Source organism: Prionailurus viverrinus, chromosome D4 (genome assembly GCF_022837055.1).
Source record: "Prionailurus viverrinus isolate Anna chromosome D4, UM_Priviv_1.0, whole genome shotgun sequence".
NCBI classification, from domain to species: domain Eukaryota; kingdom Metazoa; phylum Chordata; class Mammalia; order Carnivora; family Felidae; genus Prionailurus; species Prionailurus viverrinus.
In genome coordinates, this window is record NC_062573.1 from 55,593,073 (window position 1) to 55,613,604 (window position 20,532).

The 20,532-nt window shown below is 38.0% G+C and overlaps 1 protein-coding gene and 1 pseudogene across 15 annotated transcripts in view; one reads left to right on the forward strand and one right to left on the reverse strand.

The window, feature by feature from the left end:
* KDM4C (lysine demethylase 4C) overlaps positions 1-20,532 on the reverse strand; it is a 444,753-nt gene that overhangs the window by 387,575 nt on the left and 36,646 nt on the right. For 13 of the 15 annotated variants that reach the window (XR_007146147.1, XM_047829318.1, XM_047829309.1 and 10 more), the window contains 3 exons: positions 19,075-19,236; positions 11,207-11,382; positions 3,373-3,487 (listed from right to left, as the gene is read on the reverse strand). Coding sequence is in view for 14 of the 15 variants with exons in the window: in XM_047829318.1 (XP_047685274.1) it covers positions 3,373-3,487; positions 11,207-11,382; positions 19,075-19,218 (435 nt within the window). In the remaining variant the exon portion in view is untranslated. Of the gene's footprint in view, positions 1-3,372; positions 3,488-11,206; positions 11,383-19,074; positions 19,237-20,532 lie in introns of those variants that run through there. The other 2 variants (XM_047829319.1, XM_047829320.1) reach the window with 2 other exon arrangements.
* Positions 8,851-10,490, forward strand: LOC125150440 (prolyl hydroxylase EGLN2-like; annotated as a pseudogene).

The window sequence follows — 20,532 nt, forward strand, 5'->3', positions numbered from 1 at the left end:
ATCCAAAATGATTCCTCAGCTCAATCTTCCTCTCGGAAGCCTGAAAACTTGCCATCATACCACATGGAAGAAACCAGAGAAGGCACAAAATAAACCATCAGCTCGGGGAATTTGTGGTTGACAACAACCTAGTTTTACACATTTCTACAACTAAGAGATTAACTCTACATAATTGTTTCCTTAAAACTGGTAGAAGAGGTAATAAGAGCACCTGGCAGCCCCTCTACCAGCCTAGGAACTTTGGAAATATCTCCTAGGTCTCAAATATAAAATGTCAACAGTATTTACTCTGCCTTACTCATTCCAGTGGAAATCCCACAGAAGCTACTTTCATAAGACAAGGTGCCATGGGGGCGCCTGGGTTACTCAGTCAGTTGAGTGTCTGACTTCGGCTCAGGTCATGATCTCACAGTTCGTGAGTTCGAGCCCCACATCGGGCTCTGTGCTGACAGCGTAGAGCCTGGAGCCTGCTTCAGATTCTACGTCTCCCTCTCTCTCTGCTTCTCCCCTGCTTATGCTCTGTCTCTCTCTCCTTCAAAAACAAATAAAAACATTAAAAAAATTTAAAAAACAAAAGACAAGGTGCCATGTTCTGTAAGGAAGCCTAACTGTTAATGGTGCTCATTATCCCAGATATAAGTAATCATAACATGTTAAGCTTAAAAATACATGTTATCACTGAAGAATAAATCATTAAGAATAAACTAGAAATGAAGTAAAAAAAATATATAGCAATAATCTAATACAAATTACAATGTGGCAATCTAAACATGGCAGGAACTAGAATTCACTGAATGATCTTCTAAAATGCAATATTAGAAAATGTTTCTAAAGTCAAAAACTGTTAAAACTTCCTTGGTGGTTTGGGGAAACGCACACTAAGGTGCAATCACGTGCATACATATATACACACTCACATAAAATGAAAAGCCAAAGGAAATCATAAAGAGGTTGTTTCCGTTTGGTAAGCTTATAGGTAATTTTTGTTTTTGTCTTCATATTTGCCTATATTTTTTCATTTTTCCACATAAGGATATGCTACCTTAATAAACAAATTCTCAACACAGAATTTACTTGTATTAATGAAAACCCAGAAGGGCAATGGGGAATGTTTTCTCTTTTTTTTAACTTTATTTTAGTATTTCAAACATACCATATTTAAAATGTCATGTATTATCATCTAGTGCCATCAATTACCAATATTTTTTCAATCTTCTTTCAACTATATCCAAACCATTTTATTTTCTAAAGTATTTTAAAAACAAATCCCAGACCCCATGTCATTTAACCTGCATATGTTTAAATGTGTATCTTTAATTAATAAAAAAATATAGTCACTATGCCATCATTATATTTAATAGGACAACAATAATTCCACAGTATCATCTAATGTCTAGTCCATATTCGGAAATGAGAATGTTCCTTTCAATTTAGAGATCCATCTAGAAAATTTTAAATTGTGCCACTATTTCATATCTAGAATGTATAAAGAACTATAAAGCAGTAAGAAAAGCATGACACAAAATAAAAATATTCAAGAGTCTTAAAAAGGTACCTCAATAAAAGGGAAAATCCAAACAGTCAATGAACATAAGGGGAAAAAATCACAATGCAACTTAAAACCACAACTACAACACACACCCAACAGAATGGCTAAATTTAAAAGACCAACAATACCTAATATTAGATAGGATGTGAACAATGGGGAATCTGAAAACACTGCTATAAGAAGGTGCAAACTGGAAAAGAGTTTTCTTCTGAAGCTAACTATGTACATACCCTATAACCACTACTAGGCATACACCCAATATAAACACACCATTCCATGCTCAGGGAAACATGTGCAGAACATCCATGAAAGTTTTGTTCATAAAAGCAAAAACTAAAACAACCAACATGACCCTTGGTGGCACAACAATAAATACACTGAGGCATATTCATACAATAGAATATTATAGAGCAAAGAAAATGAATGTAGAAAAAATTTAGAAATGTTTATAAGGTATGAAAGTAGCCAGACAAAAAGAATATACACTGAATGATTCTGGTTATATAAAATTCAGAAACAGAATATAATGAACTATATTCTTAACGAAAAGAAAGAAGTGACTGCCATAAAGTCAGAATAGTGATCATCTTTGGATAAAACATACGATGAGTGAAGGGGATGTGTAGGGGAACTCTAGTATGCTAGTAAATATATTCCTTGATGTCAGTGATGATACACAGATGTTCACCTTGCAATAATTTATGAAGCTTTAAGTTTCTGTTTTGTGCACTTTCTACCTTATTTTATGTTTCAAAATACAAAAAGTTTAAAAATATTATAGCAACTGATTCGGGCAAAGATTATCAATGGATGTAAATTCACTGGGTGAAAGGCTGCTGGGATACAGGACAGTTATCTAGCCTCTAAGTATCACTCTATAAATCACTGATTAATTATAAAGAGAAATTCTTGACTGGATCATTTAGATTGGAAGAAACCCAGTTTACAAATATTATTGGCAAAATTAGGATCTCATGAATGTGATCTGTATACTAGATGATATTAAAACACATGCTGAAATAATTAAAGTTGAACTATCAAAATGTCTGCAACTTACTTTCAAATGTTATAGCAGAGAGACAAAGAAAGAGACAAAGGGAGACAATGGCAGAGCAACAGAGAAACAAAGGAAATGAGGCAAATATTAACAACTGGTGAATCTAAATGAAGAGTATCCAAGTGTTCATCGCACTACTCCAGGCTTTCAGTAGTTAAGACATTTCTCAAAATAAAAAGAAAACAAAAAACAAAACAAAACAAAAAAACAGCATTTACATGTATTACCAGGAGGCAAAAAGGACTGGTTTATTTTAAGCATGTTATGGCCACATAAATAATACTGGAAAGACTATAATAATATGTACTTTTTAAAAAAGAGAAAAATTCTCACAATTTGTGGGAAAAAAAGGAGAATAAACCTATTCAAATATAACTTTTTTAAATGACTAGGGGAAAACTACTAGAAGAATACATATTAAAATACTGTTTTAGCCTTAAGGTGGTATTATAAATGGATTATATTTCCTGTTTTCCAAATATTTTTAAAAGGTGTTTTGCTTAAAAAATTTTTAGTGTAATTTAAAGATCAGCCAGATAACCACATAATATATTACTGTTGAACAATTTCAGATATTTGTACCAGTAGGTGGTTTCAATCTGACCAATACCAGCAGCAGAAATCCTGATGTGTCTTTATTTCTTCTTGTCCTATGAGGAATTATGGATCACACAAAGCATAACAAATGACTACTTCTCATGTATCTAAAATGGTAACAAAAATAGGAAATGTGTCCTTTACAAAATCCATTACACTATAAATATACCTCATCATATATGCTTCCATTAATGTCGGCGCCATAGATGGGTGCTACGAAAGTTAAGTTCTTCCAATACTTGCGCTCCAAATCTTCATAATCCAAGTATCTTGGAGTACAGTATCTGCAAAAGGTAAATTAAAAGAGCACAAACCATATGACAATTATAAGATTTTCTCCACCCATATGTCTCAAATCATTTTATTTTTTAATTTTTTTTTAATGTTTTATTTAAAGAGAGAACACGAGCAGTGGAGGGGAAGAGAGACAGGGAAACACAGAATCTGAAGCAGGCTCCAGGATCTGAGCTGTCAGCACAGAGCCCGATGCAGGGCTCAAACTCGTGAACCGCGAGATCGTGACCTGAGCCGAAGTCGGACACTCAACAGACTAAGCCACCCAGGCACCCCTTCTTAAATCACTTTCTAAACAAAATCTTATCAAAATGAAAACACTGCAACAACTCATGTTGTCAAATCTAGTGAGTAAATATACCAATGTATTTATCATAGATCTCTGAATACTCTTAAGATTCCTAAATAACTCTTTATAATATCTTTATATTTTTGACTAGTAAGGAAAATATTCTCATGAAAGTACCAAATATATAAGGAGAACAGTTAAAAACTCATTAATTTATCTTTCAAAATATTTTCTAAAATCTTTAACCAATTATACTATACTAAATTTTACAGGATTAGTTAAATAAAAGGGCTTAAATAAAATACAGAATACAAAATAAGGTAGATCTTCCCATGCATTGACATTAATATTTCTCCACAGTGAATTAATAAGCAGGTTACAGAATACTATGATAATATTTATGTAAAAAATATCTATAACTGTACTCAAATGGTCAAAAAGAAAATATATACCATATTATTAATATTAATGTTTATCTTTCACACTGGAATTACAGAAAGGCACTTGCTTCTCTGTCCTATTTGGATTGTGAACAAATAATCTTATATTAATATACACACACACAAACACACACACACCCACAAAATACCATTATTCCTATATTTAAAAAAAGAAATCGAATGAAGAAGGTAATGAAACAGTTTGTTTAGCAGTAAAAAGAGTGTTTAGCAGCAGGAGCAATCCCAATAAAGCCTACTGAACATTTTAGAATGAATAACTGTAGAACAAGCAAAATCAATATACACTATACTGGGACCCCAAACTGGTTATCTAAGCAATAAGCAAGAATACCAAACAATTTAACAACTGTATTTGAAATACAGAATAATTTTCTGATTTACTCAAATCATTAGAATTTCAACAGGACAGCCAAAAATAAAAGGGATGGGCATGAAAGCATCATTAACTCCACTGTATTTCACCACTTCAGTTAGTAGGTTCCAGTAGTAACATGAATTCTAGGCACAAGCTAAGCAAGCTAACCAGAGTTCAGACTCAAGCGATAAAAAAGGTAACAGAGATACTGTTTATTTCGATTTACAGAGAAATTTGTTGGACTTTGGATACAGAAGTCCTAAATTACCTTTCACTATAAGATGACCTAAAGAATCTATCACACTATTTACCACTCAATCATGATCAATTTTTAACAACCTATAACTTTAAAAAGGAAACATATGGTTCAGTATTGGCTACTGAGGATGAATTCTAAGATCTATGAATATCTGAAACAAACAATGATTCTAAACTTGAAAAAGAGTGACCAGTTCGCTCAGTTGGCTACAAATTTCATCCCTAATGGACTGTCAAACAATCACAGCTGTCCCACAAATCCAGTGTCAATTTGCTCAAAAGTAATCCAACCATTCCTTTTCTCTAGAACCTTTTATTCACTATATTACAATTGTTAAGAGATGGGTGTCCAGAACAAGCCTGCCTAGAGCTTTGAATCCAGGCTTTGCCATATATAAGCCATGTAACCCTGGGCAGAGGACTGAATTTCTCCAGACCTCAGTTATTCCTCTATAAAACAGGATAATATCAACTGAATTACTGTGAGCATGCTATCACATAATTATGTAAAGCACATAGCTCCACTCCTAGAAGAAAGTATAGATCAGTAATGTAAGTGATACAAGAGAGCATATTACTTACCTCCATAAAGTTTTATTATAGTAGTGCTATGTTGGAGGTTTCTAGATTTTCGTTGGATTAAGTTGTGTTGTCAACCAAATGAGCATGTTATCCTGTCTACTGTTTATACCAAGCACATTATACAAGGACATGTACTGAATGAAGGAAACCAGATGAACAGAAAAACCAGGAGGATGCCTCCTGCCTCCCATGAAAATTAACCCCACCTGAGGACCATCCTACAACCACAATGAACACCATTTGACACTAGTACAGCTGTAAGTGAACAAGGAAGAGCCTTGGATTGAGGCTTAGAAACCCATTTCATTGCCATTTGAAATAAATTTCCACATGGAATTGGCAGATGAAATATAAAAAGAGAATTCTCAAAAGTATTTTAACATTGTAGCAATTATAATAAAATTAATCCAACTAAAAAATAAACTTTAACATGGAATAACCTTTCATGCAACTTACATTTCACAACTAAAAAAAGAGCCAATTATTTTTAAAAATCATTTTTAAAATTCAGAAAGTCAAGAAATGTACATTCTGTCATTAAAAAAATCACAACAATCTGTCCAGTAATTGACACCACCTCAAGTATATTTTGGCTTTCATGGCACTAATCATTCAATCAACATATACTGAAATAGTACCTACTATATCCCAGATACTGTACCAGGTATTGAGTATATAAAGTGGTACACAAAACAAACAACGTCACCTGAATGGCTATCTTCAGGAACAATCTACAAACAAGCCATCTGTGCAAAAATTGAACAGATATATAAACAAAGTAAGTGCCCAGTAAATTAAATTCCCTCTAAATAGAAAACTAATATCATGCTCAGGTAATCACATGGGCTACAGATGATGATCAAAGTTTCTCTATGACAAGAAAAAAAGGTCTTCCAGTCTCTTTTCTCATCAATATTTTGAATTACCATGTATTATTAACAATTATTGTCTCTGGGTGTTAAAATTCTGTGTTTCTAAAATGTTCGAATTTTCAAATAAGAACGTGTTACTTTTGTAACTGATGAAAACATTTCTGACCATCTTCAAAATCCATCTCAACAGCACTACAAAATGAAATCATTCCTATCCTGATTAACAACCACAGAAGTCTTATTTTCCTTTGAAACTCCATGGCACTTCGAGCTTTTCATGTGGTGATTATAAATGATTACTAAAGGTATTAACAAACATTTCCTAGTAAGTATAGTCTGATTACTTTCAAGTACAAATTGTCTCCTGGGGTGCCTGGGTGGCTCAGTCGGCTGAGCGACGACTTTGGCTCAGATCACGATCTCACAGTTCGTGGGTTCGAGCCCCGCATCAGGCTCTGTGCTGACCACTTGCTCAGAGCCTGGAGCCTGCTTCAGATTTTGTATTTCCTTCTCCCTCTGCCCCTCCCTGCTCACGCTTTGTCTCACTCTGTTTCTCAAAAATAAATATATGTAAAAAAAAAAAAATTGTCTCCTAAAATATCAAAGTAGCCAAGCAGATGTTCCACTAAATGAACCTATTTTATTAACACTTTAAAAATGACTCTGGAAATGGGTGCTAGAAGATAAATAACAGAACACAGTAAACCATTCATACTTATAAAAACTTGGGTAAATTTTCTTCCACAAGCTTGTTTGAATAGCATTGCACTAGTAAGTTGTTAAAAGAGTTCTTAAAAGAGTTTGAATACAAACTAGTCCAGTTAGTGATAAAAGTTTCACATTCTCAATTAATGAGATCTGAAACAATGAGGCTTTACTAATGCTTATCAAAAATTTAAAAGAAGCAGGGCACCTGGGTGGTTCAGTCGGTTGAGCGTCAGACTTCGGCTCGGGTCATGATCTCATAGTTTTTCAGTTTGAGCCCTGTGTCAGGCTCTGTGCTGACAGCTTGGAGCTTGGAGCCTGCTTCGGATTCTGTGTCTCCTCCTCTCTCTGCCCCTCCCCTGCTCATGCTCTGTCTCTCTGTCTCTCGATAATAAATAGACGTTAATTTTTTTTTTTTAATTTTAAAGAAGGGACTCACATTAAATATAAAAATTTCAATTCCTTTGAAATAACTACAATGCTCCATAGAAACTTTATACACACAATTAAAGGGCGCCTGGGTGGCTCAGTCGGTTAAGCGTCTGACTTCGGCTCAGGTCATGATCTCAGGGTTCATGAGTTCGAGCCCCACATCGGGCTCTGTGCTGACAGCTCAGAGCCTGGAACCTGCTTCAGATTTTGTGTCTCCCTCTCTCTCTGCCGCTCCCCCACTCACACTCTGTCTGTATCTCTCTCACAAATAAACATTAAAAAAAAAATTATACATAGAATTAAGATTCTTCAAGTACCATAAAGTGCTTACTATGTCAAATATAAATTTCTTTTAAAAAGATATAAACTAAATTCATCCAAAGAGCATAATTTCACACACACCTATACAGAGAATTTAGACAATGTTTTTTGACTGGCTGATTAGTTGGTTGGTTTGGGGTTCTAATTCTTTTTTTCAAATTAATGTTTTGATCTAGGGTCTTAACTACCATATCAGAAACTTTTTTTAAAAAGGTAATTTAGGGGCACCTGGGTGGCTCAGTCAGCTAAGCATCCAACTTCTGCAAGGTCATGATCTCACAGTTCGTGGGTTCAAGCCTTGCGTCACGCTCTGTGCTGACAGCTTGGAGCCTGGAGCCTGCTTCGGATTCTGTGTCTCCCTCTCTCTCTGCCCCACCCCACTCACGCTGTCTCTCTCTGTCTCTCAAAAATAAATAAACATTTTTTTTTAATTTTAAAAAGGTAACTTAATAACTGTAATGGTTTCTAAATATGTTCAAATTCTTTGATACTCCTCCTTTCAAGAAGTGGAGCTTAATTCTCCTCCCCTTAACTATTGGATTCACTTTGCAACTGGCTTGTAAGAAACAAAATAACACAGAAGGGATAGTCAAGAAACAGATCATGAAAAGATACTGTGGCTTCCATCTTGGTTACTCTCTTGGATCACCAGCTCTGGAAGAAGCCAGCTACCACAACATGAAGAGCAGTCCATATGGCAAAGAACTCAGGACTCTAGCCAATAGCCATGTAAGTGGAGCAATCTTAAAATAGGATCTTTCAGTCACAGTCAATCTTTCAGATGATAACAGCCCCACCCTCCTAACATCTTGACTGTAACCTCACGAGAGGCCCTGGGCCACAGTCACCTAGCCACGCCACTCCCAGATTCCTAACCTTCAGAAACTAAAATATTAAATAAATGTTTATTGATTTAAGCTATAAGATTTGGGGTAATTTGCTACACAGCAATAGGTATAATTACAATAATGCTAATACAATAATGGTGGCCCTCTAAGTCATTCAAGGGTTTTCTTTTTAAATTACTCATCTTCTAAATATATAATTTATCATCTGAGACTTAAACACTGTCAGGGGTATGGCGTGGTATATGGCACTGGATAGAAAGTACAACCAACAGTGCAGAGAGCAGAGAAAAATGCTCACCACCCTGATGGGTCCTTTCCCAAGCCCTAAGGGCAGCAGAGGACTGGTGACCTACAAGCGACCACAAGGCACAAGAAGAGTCTCTGCTGCCTGCCCTGCCTCACCCTGCCTCACACCAGGCTCAGCCACCCTGTCCCCAGCTGCATCAAGTGGAGGAGGCCGAGTTAGAGGAGGGTGGCACCATGAGCCTGGGCCGTGTCCTTCATATCGGGGGGATGAAGACACTGCTGCCATGGACAACCCAACCCATGCCAGCCACAGTCCCTAAGTGAGGCTCTCCCAGGTTCTATGTCTCAGCCCTTGGATCCTGGCTGGGCCAAGATTGGTGTGAAGAGTTACCTGCCCTGTCCCCCGCTACCCTCCCACCACCAATCAGGAGCATCTGATCAGGCCCTGGTGGGGAGTGGGACTCCCAGGGCCACAGCCACTTCCACCACAGTCAGCCCCCTGAGGGAGAGCTTCAGCAGGCAGGATGGTGGTGAGCTGCAGCCTCTGTAGAGTAAGGGCACTGCAGCACAGGTCACCAAGGAGTACTAGCAACTGGTGGCTCAGGGAGCCCTGCTTGAGGTCCCCAAAGGGAAATGGGCAGCAGCAAGTAGCCCTTGGGGTAGACAGGAGAACCAGGAAGCAGAGGCCAAAGGGAAGGGCAGCATGGGCTGCAGCAGTGGCAATGGGGAGAATAGTGTGGGGCTCACAGTGCGGGAGGAGGGACTACCCATCATGCCCAAGCACCTGGCCCCGGACTATACTGTATCCTGCAGCATCTGTATCAAGGAGAACTTCCTGGGGGCAGCACTGGATGGCCATGTGGTGGCTGAGGCAGAGGCCCTAAAGTGGGCACCAGCATGATGGGCAGCTAGTGAGCCAATGGGCTATTTCACCATGCAGCTTCTGTAGGGACCAGACTGCCTGGATAGAAGGCCATGAGCCTAGCTGTCAAAGCACTGGGGTCCTCATGGCCCACATGGATGCTATAATCCCTCCCTATGTTGGGTGCTAGGTGGCTATGTCATCCACAGGCACAATCAAGGCCATGGTGGTATGTTATTCAGTCAATAGGCTGGGGAACATAAAGCATGCTGACAATCCACATGGCAGTGGGCACTGCATCACCTGTTATCTATTACCTGAATCAGAACTGGGACATAAAGGTGCATGGCAGGCTACTGAAATTCTTCCCTGAGAGCTGGACTGTGGTAACCAATATCAGAAGGTCTGATCAGCGGAAGCCCCATGAGGTGAAACCAGCCTATGATACCAGGTATGCCATCACTGGTATGCCATCGGCTAGCATCTGGGCAGAATTGTGTCCAAGTACCTGTGTCATAGCCAACTACACCCACATACTGGCCATTCTCAGAGCTGCATGAACAGACAGCTTGCCCTGACTTTGGGAAAGCCTTTGGCCCCATGCTGTTGGCCCAGAAACCCACCAATCTCAGTGCCTGCTCCTTTTCTGCCACTGCTGCTACTTCCAGCTTTGCCTCTGTCTTGCCTAGTGTGGAGGGCTCATCTGACACTGAAGCCAAAGGAGAAGACTTCTTCTGCCTGGTAATGGGGCTGGGATTGTGACCTGGGCAGGGGCCAGTGTTGGGAGCTACTGGAGCTGGGGGGCCTGTGGCTTACCCTCTGTGGTCCTGCTTCTCTAAGGTGTGAAGAGCTAAGGAGGCATTGCCACCTCCCACCAGGATACAGGTTTGGGGGCTGGGGATATCATGGCCTCTTGCTGGTAAAAATTTGTTGGGGGTAGACAGTATTCCCAAGCCCCCAACTCCAAAAGCCTGGAATGTGAAGTGACTCCCCAACCACATGGCTATGGTACCTTTTGGAATACGCTGCCACTGTGTGGACAGGAAAAAGGTGCTGGGAGGAGCATGGGTGTGAAAAGTCCTGTCAGCCAAGCAAGAAAGAAAAGTTTACCTCAGAGTTGCCAAAAAAAAGGAAAAAAAAAAAGATTTAAGCACTCTGACACAAAGAAGAAAATTTGCCTAACAAATATGAACAATGTGTAGAATCAAAATTTCAGGGCAACTAAAATATAGAAAAAACCATTTATAGATATTATGAATAAGATGATAAAACGAGAAACAGGAGTAAACTTCCTCAGGAGTAAACTAAATGTAATCAGGCAACCACCTGAAGAAGAGAAAACAGGAACAGTTAAATGAAAACTGAAAGAAGATATGCAGAAAACCACTGCTTTTCATCACAAGCTCCTCTATTTGGTTTCCTCCCATGTTCATGTATATCTTTGAAAAAAATAAAAATAGCAAACTGCATGCACTCACTTGCCACTGTTAGCCAGCTGCCTGAACTCTTTCACTGTCATGGCTTTTTTCTGGATGTTGTATTGAGTAAACAGTCCCGACTGCCCTGTGACCATCTGCTGAATCGGTGCTGGAATAAGCAAATTATCAATGTCATCATAGCACTGCCTTGGCTTCCATTCCCGAGGAGGAATCACCTAAAAATAAAATAATAAATAAAATATTATCTGGAAAATATTCCAACGGAATACAAACAAAGAATTTCTCAGCATTTCTATAACAAATGCGTAAAAGAACAATGAGGATTCAGATGAAGGGAAATACTTGCATTCTCTTAAATATTCACCTTACTGATATGATTTTTTAGAAATAGCAAAATTTATTGTGCACTATACCAAATAGTACTTTTATATCAACTATACTTTTATCAACTTATTTTTTAGTTGATACTATTAACCTCTCAATTTTAAAGGTAAAATGAAGAGATACATAGAAGCAAAATAACTGGAAATTCAAATAATGCCTATATTAATATGATAAAAAATAAGTAAACATTTGTTTAGTCAGTATTATTCTCTTTAAATACCTCTCACACGATACAGCAAACAGCATAGTGGTTGGTGTGTTAGTAAATGTTTAACAATCAGTTTCCAGGAAGGTAGAGAAAACCCTGGTTTGTAGCTCTTGCTTATTTCCATGATGTAATTACTCCCACCATGGCTAATTTGAGCTTACCTACATGACATAACTGAACACAAAGTTAGAAAGAGACGTGCATTATCAACTTTTATGTTCCTGTATGAGGTTGTTCAGCACACCACTCTTTTCCAACACTATTTAAACACTTGGTTATTAACAATGAAAAGATTAGGGGCACCTGGGTGGCTCAGTTGGTTGAGCGTCCATCTCTTGATTTCAGCCCAGGTCATGATTTCAGGGTTATGGGATTGAGCCCTGTGTCAGGCTCCACACTGAGCATGGAACCTGCTTAAGATTCTCCCTCTCTCTCCCTCTGCCCCTCTGCCTCACTCACACTCTCGCTTGCTCTCTCTCAAAAATAAATAAATAATTTTTTTAAAAGATTGTCTTTTAAAAAAATTTTAAAAAAAACAATGAAAAGATCATTAACAATAAGACCAAAAACATATGTTCATGTGATTAAAATTAGAAGGGACAAAGTTATAAAGTCATGATTTATAGCTGGAACTTATTCACCTTTAGAAATTGTTTTAATTTTTAAGATAAACTTTAAAAAATTAATCACAAAACATAGCACACATTAATAAAATGCACAATCACAAAGATGTAACTGTGAATTATTATAAAGCAAACACCAGAGTACCTCCAACTGCCCATCAAACACATCCCTTTCTTGCCCAAAAGGTAACCACTCACATAGCATTTATGATATTCATTTCCTTGCTGGAGTTTATAGTTTTATGCCTGGGTATGCATCCCCACACCGTTTTTTTTTTTTTTTTGAAATGTATGGAAATATAATCATCCATATATACATATCTTCTTTGAGGTTTATCTTTTCTATTTCACTCAATATTTTTGTTAGGGGTCAAATATGATGGCCTATGATTATGGTTCATGAGTTTGAGCCCCGCATCTGCTTCTACACTGTCAGCATGGAGACTGCTTGGGATTCTCTCTCTCCCTCTCTATCCTGTCTATCTGCCCCTCCCCTGCTCTTGTGCAAGCCCAATAACTGTCTCTAAAAATAAATAAATTAACTTTATTTAAAAAAAAAACACATGGGGCGCCTGGGTGGCGCAGTCGGTTAGGCGTCCGACTTCAGCCAGGTCACGATCTCGCGGTCCGGGAGTTCGAGCCCCGCGTCAGGCTCTGGGCTGATGGCTCAGAGCCTGGAGCCTGTTTCTGATTCTGTGTCTCCCTCTCTCTCTGCCCCTCCCCCGTTTATGCTCTGTCTCTCTCTGTCCCAAAAATAAATAAACGTTGAAAAAAAAAAGGGAAGGAAGAGAAATATATGTTAGAGAGGTGTTACACTACCACCAAAACGGAGACTTTCTCTTTGATAAAACTGGAAGACTCAAACAACCCCAAATGCCCATCAATGGAAAATGTGTATATTTAAAAAAAAAAAAAACACACATATTATGACCTACATAGCTGAAGTTCATTGATTTTCATTCCTACTCAATATTCCTTCATACAAATATTTATCCATAAATGGATGACCATTTAGTGGTCACTTGTTTTTTTTCTGTTTATTGACTTTTGCAAAGAACACAGCTATTAATAATATTGCATGCATCTTCTGCTGCATATGAGCACACAGTTCTCTAAAATAAACTCGTATACACAGACACTCCTAACAGTGAAATTATTGGGACATAGGATATGTATAGATCAAATTTAACAGTTATTACCAATAACTCCCACCAGCAGTGTATGGAGCATTCCTGTTGCTTCACATCTTCATCATCACTTTATATTGCCGATCATTTAAATTTTAGTCTTTCTCATAAGTTCTGTAATGGTAGTCAATTGTGGACCTTATTTGCATTTTCTTAATTATTAAAGAAATCTCTTTATATATTCCCTATGAATATCCCCTTTTATAAAGTGCTTACTCAACTCTTAACCATCTTACTACTGCACTGTTGGTCTTTTTCTTCTTAATGTATAGGAATTCTTTATATAGTCCAGTTATTCTTGGATCATGTATATATACATTTGTAAATATCTATATGTATATGTGTGTATATATCAAATATCTTCTCTTACTCTATAACTTGCCCTCCAACCTTAAGAGTATATTTTGATAAACATTAAGTTCTTAATCTTAACAAAATCCAATTTGTTCACTTTGCTGCTTTGACCTTTGGTTTAAAAAAAAAATTTCCTACTCTGGAGCATGAAGGCATTCTATGTTATACTGTAAGTGTTTTAAGGTTTTGTCTTTCATATTCAGATCTACAGTGTTCCTGCAAGTAGCTTTTGTGAAAACTCTAGGTCAAGTTTCATGAAATGAGAAAACGGGGACAGAAGAATGAGTGATTTGTCCAATGTTACATAGCTGATAAAAGACAGTATTTACTACCAAAAAAAAAAAAATCAACAGGGCACTGTCGAATCTAAAGTTAATTTAATTACATCAGCAATACAGAGATATTTCACATTTTATTGCATCCAAGGTATGTTAGTTTAAAGTGAGAATAGAGGGATGCCCAGGTGGCTCAGTGGGTTAACCATTTGACTCTGGTTTCAGCTCAGGTCACGATCTTACAGTTCATGAGTTCAAGTCCCATGTCAGGCTCAGCACTGACGTGCGGAGCCTGCTTGGGATTCTCTGTCTCCCTCTCTCTGTGCCCCTTCCTTGCACACATGCATGTACATGCACTTTCTCTCTCAAAAATAAATAAACATTGAAAAATAAAGTATTGGGTATGTGTTGTTGTTTTTTTTAATGTTTATTTCTTTTTGAGAGATACAGACAGAGTGGAGCAGGGGAGAGGCAGAAAAAGAGAGAGACACAGAATCTGAAGGAGGCTCCAGGCTCTGAATTGTTTACACAAGTTAGACGCTTAACCAACTGAGCCACCCAGGCGCCCCTTGAGTATATGTTTTCAATAGCATATAATATGATTGTCTCTATTCTCACTTTTTTTTTTTAAGTTTATTTCTTTTTGAGAGAAAGAGACACAGCAGGGGATGGGTAGAGAGAGAAGGAGAGAGAGAGAGAATCCCAAGCAGGAGCTACACTGTCGGCGCAGAACCCAATGTAGGGCTTGAACTCATGAATCGTGTGATCATGACCTGAGCCAAAATCAAGAGTCAGACGCTTATTCGACTGAGTTACCCAGGTACCCCCATACTCAATACTTTAAAAGAATATGGATAATCGTACCAAATGGATATGGATAAATACATTAAATTGTCTTCATAATATACTGAAAGGGAAAAAGGTTATAAATGCTAACTTCTTCAACAGAAATAAGTGCAAGTAATTCAAACAAATAAACATGGATTGATTCAGGCTCTTGTTTAGAAATAAATACATCTACAATCAAAATTAATATTATATTTAGAGTTTAGTATTTTCCTGTCTTGTGAAAAAAAAGTTTTGTAGCAATTTTCTAAATTTAGAGAAATTTAATTTAGAACATTAAACATTATCTTTGTAAATATTTCATGTATGTGTTCACACTTACTTTTGATAAAAATGTTCAGACAGAACTTTAAAAATTTGTAAGTTCAGGTCTATAACAAAAATCTTACTTTTGGACTATAATTTTAAGTATCAACACATCAGATTCTCTTACACAGGAAATGGAAGCACAACATACTTAGGATTTTAAAACATTCCAAAGTTAAACTTTTACATTCAATCAGTCTAACTGAAAGAAAAAACTATTCCTCCTGAAGTTTACCTTCTTGATTATTCTATCAAAACGAATACATACATGTTATTTTATTTCACCATTTCCCCAATCCCAGCCTGTACTGGATATCCAATAGTAATTTCTAACTGAAATCTGTATTTGTACTACTTACATTGAAATAAATTGCTATTATCACCATTTACCTACTGAGGAAGAAGCAGGAAGGGGAAGAACAGTGCATCTTACAATCTTTCTTCACACTTTAAGGACACAAAATTATGTAATGTGCATAACCTATATCCCAGGGTAGTCTATGTCCAGATTACTGCTGTGGAATAATTTTATCCATTTCATATGTAATTAAAGGTTCATCATAATCGTTCTCCACAAAAACATTTAATTTAAAGAGACTGACATTCTTTACTTTCCCAACTTGACCACCACCTTTTACATAGAAGTCAGGGTGTCAAATCTCTCACTATGGAAATAAAAATTAAATCCAGAGTATAAATCTAAAAAATGTTGATTAAAGAAAAATCTAAGGCCAAAGTCACTACTATTGGAACTACTGAACCATTTTCTCCAAATCATATTTTAAGAGCAATTCATTAAATTGTGCATTAACAAAGAATCTCATAAGTGGTTCTGTCTCCAGGACTTGACCTCAAAGCAAACTAGCAGCATTAATATAGTTTTGATTTTTACAATTTGATTTGGTGAAGTTTTACACATTTGCTATTGCTGCAACTTCCAGAAAAAAAAAAAAAAGGTAAGTAGGTGAAACTGACTTTATGTGACTTCATGTAAAAGATAACACAAATGGCCAAAAAATCCACAAAAAAAAATCCAAAAAAAAAAAAAAAAACCAGTTCATTGTATTCCTAGTATAAGTAAAAGAAAATTATCACAAGATTGAATAAATGAATTTCTCCAACTTTGTCAATAAATCTCACTAAAAAAAAAAAAATGTCTAGGGGTGCCTGGATGCCTCAGTAGTTAAGCATCTGACTTCAGTTCAGGTCATGATGTCACAGTTCATGACTTCAAGTTCTACATTGGGTGAGCTCAAGCCCCCCTTTAGGTGAGCACGAGCCTGGCTTCTGGTGAGCTCAAGCCCTGCTTTGGGTGAGCCGTGCTTCTCTCTCTCTCTCTCTCTCTGCCCCTTCTGGGATTCTCTCTCCCTCAAAAAAAAAAAAAAAATGTCTAGACTCAGGTGTGTTTTGTTCAACATTCAGAAACTAATTGCCATTCAAATGCCATTCATAATGCATTCATAATGCAGCAGAAGTGTACCCTGTGAGCCTGCAACTCCCTTGTGAGGGTGTGTGTGTGCTACTTCCCCTCCTAATGTTACTAAATGTGCCACCCTACCACAGGACACTCACTAATCTCAGTGGAACACAGTAAGATCTATGTTTTCAAGAAACAAAAAGCAAGAAAAACAGGACAAAGGGCTGCATTCAAAGCCCAGAGAAGGGGACAACCTGTCACCCCCAATTTCCCTCCACCTAAATAAAGCCCAAATCCTTGCTAACCCACTACTAGTTTATGATCAAAATTATATGTGTCAAATGATTCTGAAATGACATTCTCTTCAACTCAAGAATTATTTTTCTCTTCAAAGATAATCCGGTGTTGAGGTTCCATAAAGGAGTTCTTTAAGAGCTAACTCAATAAATAGGTTAAAGTAAGGATTCCTCACCTGAGAAATTCATTATAAACCTCTTTACTTTTCTCTTTGTTTTATCTTTAGCTTCCTTTTCTATCTCTCACCCACCTCTAATAAACCTTCATTCTACTTCATATCACCAAATTTTAAACCTTTTCAGGAGGGACTTGAACTATACACAACAAACTGACAGACCTCAGGGGATAGATGCCAGCACAAGCAGGAGCATCCAGATGCAGGAGGACTTGAACACCAACCCCTGCAGTTCTGGAAGTTCTCTCCTCTGATATCTGCTCTTAATGTTACTGGACCTCCCCTCAGAGATGGGGATTCCAAGGAGAACCCATAACCTAGATACAGTTGAGCAGACTCTGACAGGGCTCAGGAACTTATGAGGTGATGCTGACAAATCTACAGAAACCCAGATTACAAGTTTAACATTTAGAATAATAAAATGAAGTAAGTGCAATAAAATATACTCTTCTGAGGTAAAATTTTTCCCTCCCTCACCCCCAGCCTCTTATGAGGGAAGCTTTCTGATTGAAATATATTTCCATTATAGAAAGGACAGAAAATCCATCTTAGGTTGAGATCAAAGGATGAATTATATAGACGATCTCTCTTACAAAATTGTAACTTTGGGGGGGGCACCTGGGTGGCTCAGTTGGTTGAGTGTCCGACTTCAGCTCAGGTCATGATCTCACAGCTTGTGAGTTCAAACCCCACATCAGGCTCTGTGCTGACAGCTCAGAGCCTGGAGCCTGCTTCAGATTCTGTGACTTCATCTCTCTCTCTGCCCCGACCATTCTCATGTTCTGTCTCTGTCTCTCTCAAAAATAAACATTAAGAAAAACAGAGTTCTAACTTTGGGTCTATGGGTACAAACCTGCAATGCATTCCTCAGTGCTTTCTGTGACCCTCAGTATATCACAACTACCCTTGGCAGGAGTCCCTGTATCCACTCTGTCTCCTCACATCCATTCTTCATGCAGGAGCCATTGTGACATTTTCAAAATAATGACACAAAAACAACAAACATACAAATAGCCACCATGTCCTCCACTCCTCTGCTTTAAGCCCACCAATATTTCCCATTGCACTGAGAATAAACCCCCAATCCTTACTAAGGCCAGGCAAACCCAGTATGATCTGGTCCCTTCAAGGGCCCTCACCTTACTTACCAACCTCTTCCCCTGCTCATTAAACCCCAATTCCACAGACCACCTTCCTCTCACACTTGAAGCTCAGGTCAGCCTCCAGGCCTCTGGACCTGCTATTCTTTGTGTCCCCACATCTTGGTTTCTTTATATCTTTTGGATCTCTGCTTAAATGTCCTTATTTCACCACCCAAAGAGGCTACCACTACAATATACGCTCAACAGGGGCAGAAACATGGTCTGTTCTATCCCATCATTCCCCGCCAGCACCTGGCATCAGGCCTGGTATTTAGCAAGCACTCTCCACACTTGCTAAGCAAGTAACTGAAAAGAAATGAAAACAGGCAAATCTACTGAGAAAGAAAGTAGATTAGTGGTCACCTAGGGTTGAAGGAATAGTTCTCACCCCTCTGGAGCCCCGTACATGGATATCTTTGGTTTCTAGGAGCCATTCTTGTTTTGTTTTGTTTAAATAAAAAAAAATTTTAAATTAAAATTTAAAAAATCCCTAGAACATAACCTAGCATAAATAGTTAACTGAAAAATAAGATAATTATTCTGTGAAAAAATCAAATGCCCTGCATGGTTAACAAGAAAAAAATTTGCAAATATCTTCCTTTAGAATAAACAATCTCCCATATCATGAAAACTAAGAGCATAAATGAAAGGCCAAGTGATTGTTTTTGGCTTAAAGGATCTGAGGATAATCACCTTTGCAAGACCCGCTCGATGGGCTCCTTTAGACTCCATGTACGCGAGGTATTTGTTGAACTCCCGGAACTCCTCCATGGAGGGTCTGAAGGTCATGATCTTACAGCTGGGGTTCAGAGGACTCTCTACCTCAGCCACCTCCATGATGGTTTAGGGCAGTCTCTGCAGAGGAGATGATGCAGTCATCAGCACTGAATTATTGTGTGCTTAAGGTTGGCGGTCATTTCTCCCAAAAAGCATATAAGCATTCCCAGGAGGAACTCTTCTCCTTTATTTACCATTCCCTCTACCACATCATTGAGGAGACTTCCTTATCTCTCCCTGGACTCCTGGGGGAAAAGCCAGCCTCTAATCTTCCTCCTCCCAACTTCCTATTTCTGTGATTCAAGCACTGACCTGATTGTATTACTTGCCTACTCAAAATCCTTCCTAGTAAGAACAAATTTTCTAACTTCACAAGTTTACAAAAGGTGTTGTTTCTATGTACCAGTTCTGAAACACTCTGTCATACATGCACCTGCATAAAGGCCTAGTCTAGTTTGAGTAGTGAATGGACAATGTTCAACATCCCCAGCACAGACTTGACTTTAGGTGTACTTCCACTTGTCATAATCTTTCCCAGAACAATTTACAAACTACCCATTCAGCAAAACTACCAAGCACCAGACTAAAGTACTGGAGACAGAGAAATGGATAAGGTTTGTCTTCACCATCCAAACTCACTGTCTAGAGGCAGAACAAACCTCAACACAAAACTGTACGCTGGCAGGAGTAACTAACTCCACCTAAATTACTCAGAAATGACTTCCCCAGAAAGGAACACAGTTAAGACTTATTAGAAGGTGTAAGGTTTGCCAGACAAGAGAAAGAGTATTCCAAGCAGTGAAAATACCTGGAAGTACTGTAAGGACAGAGAGAGTTTAGTTTGTCAGGAGCTTAGAAAAGATTATAGGACGGACTTCAAGCTGTATTACAAAGCTGTAATCCACAAGACAGTATGGTTCTGGCACAAAAACAGACACTCAGATCAACAGAACACAATAGAGAACCCAGAAATGGACCCACAAACATATGGCTAAATAATCTTTGACAAAGCAGGAAAGAATATCCAATGGAATAAAGACAGTCTCTTCAGCAAGTGGTGCTGGGAAAACTGGACAGTGACATGCAGAAGAATGAACCTGGACCACTTTCTTACACCATACACAAAAATAAACTCAAAGTGGATGAAAGACCTCAATGTAAGACAGGAAGCCATCAAAATCATCAAGGAGAAAGCAGGCAAAAACCTCTTTGACCTTGGCCGCAGCAACTACTTATCAACACGTCTCCAGAAGCCAGGGAAATAAAAGCAAAAATGAACTATTGGGACCCCATCAGAATAAAAAGTTTCTGCACAGCAAAGGAAACAATCAGTAAAACTAAAAGGCAACTGACGGAATGGGAGAAGATATTCAC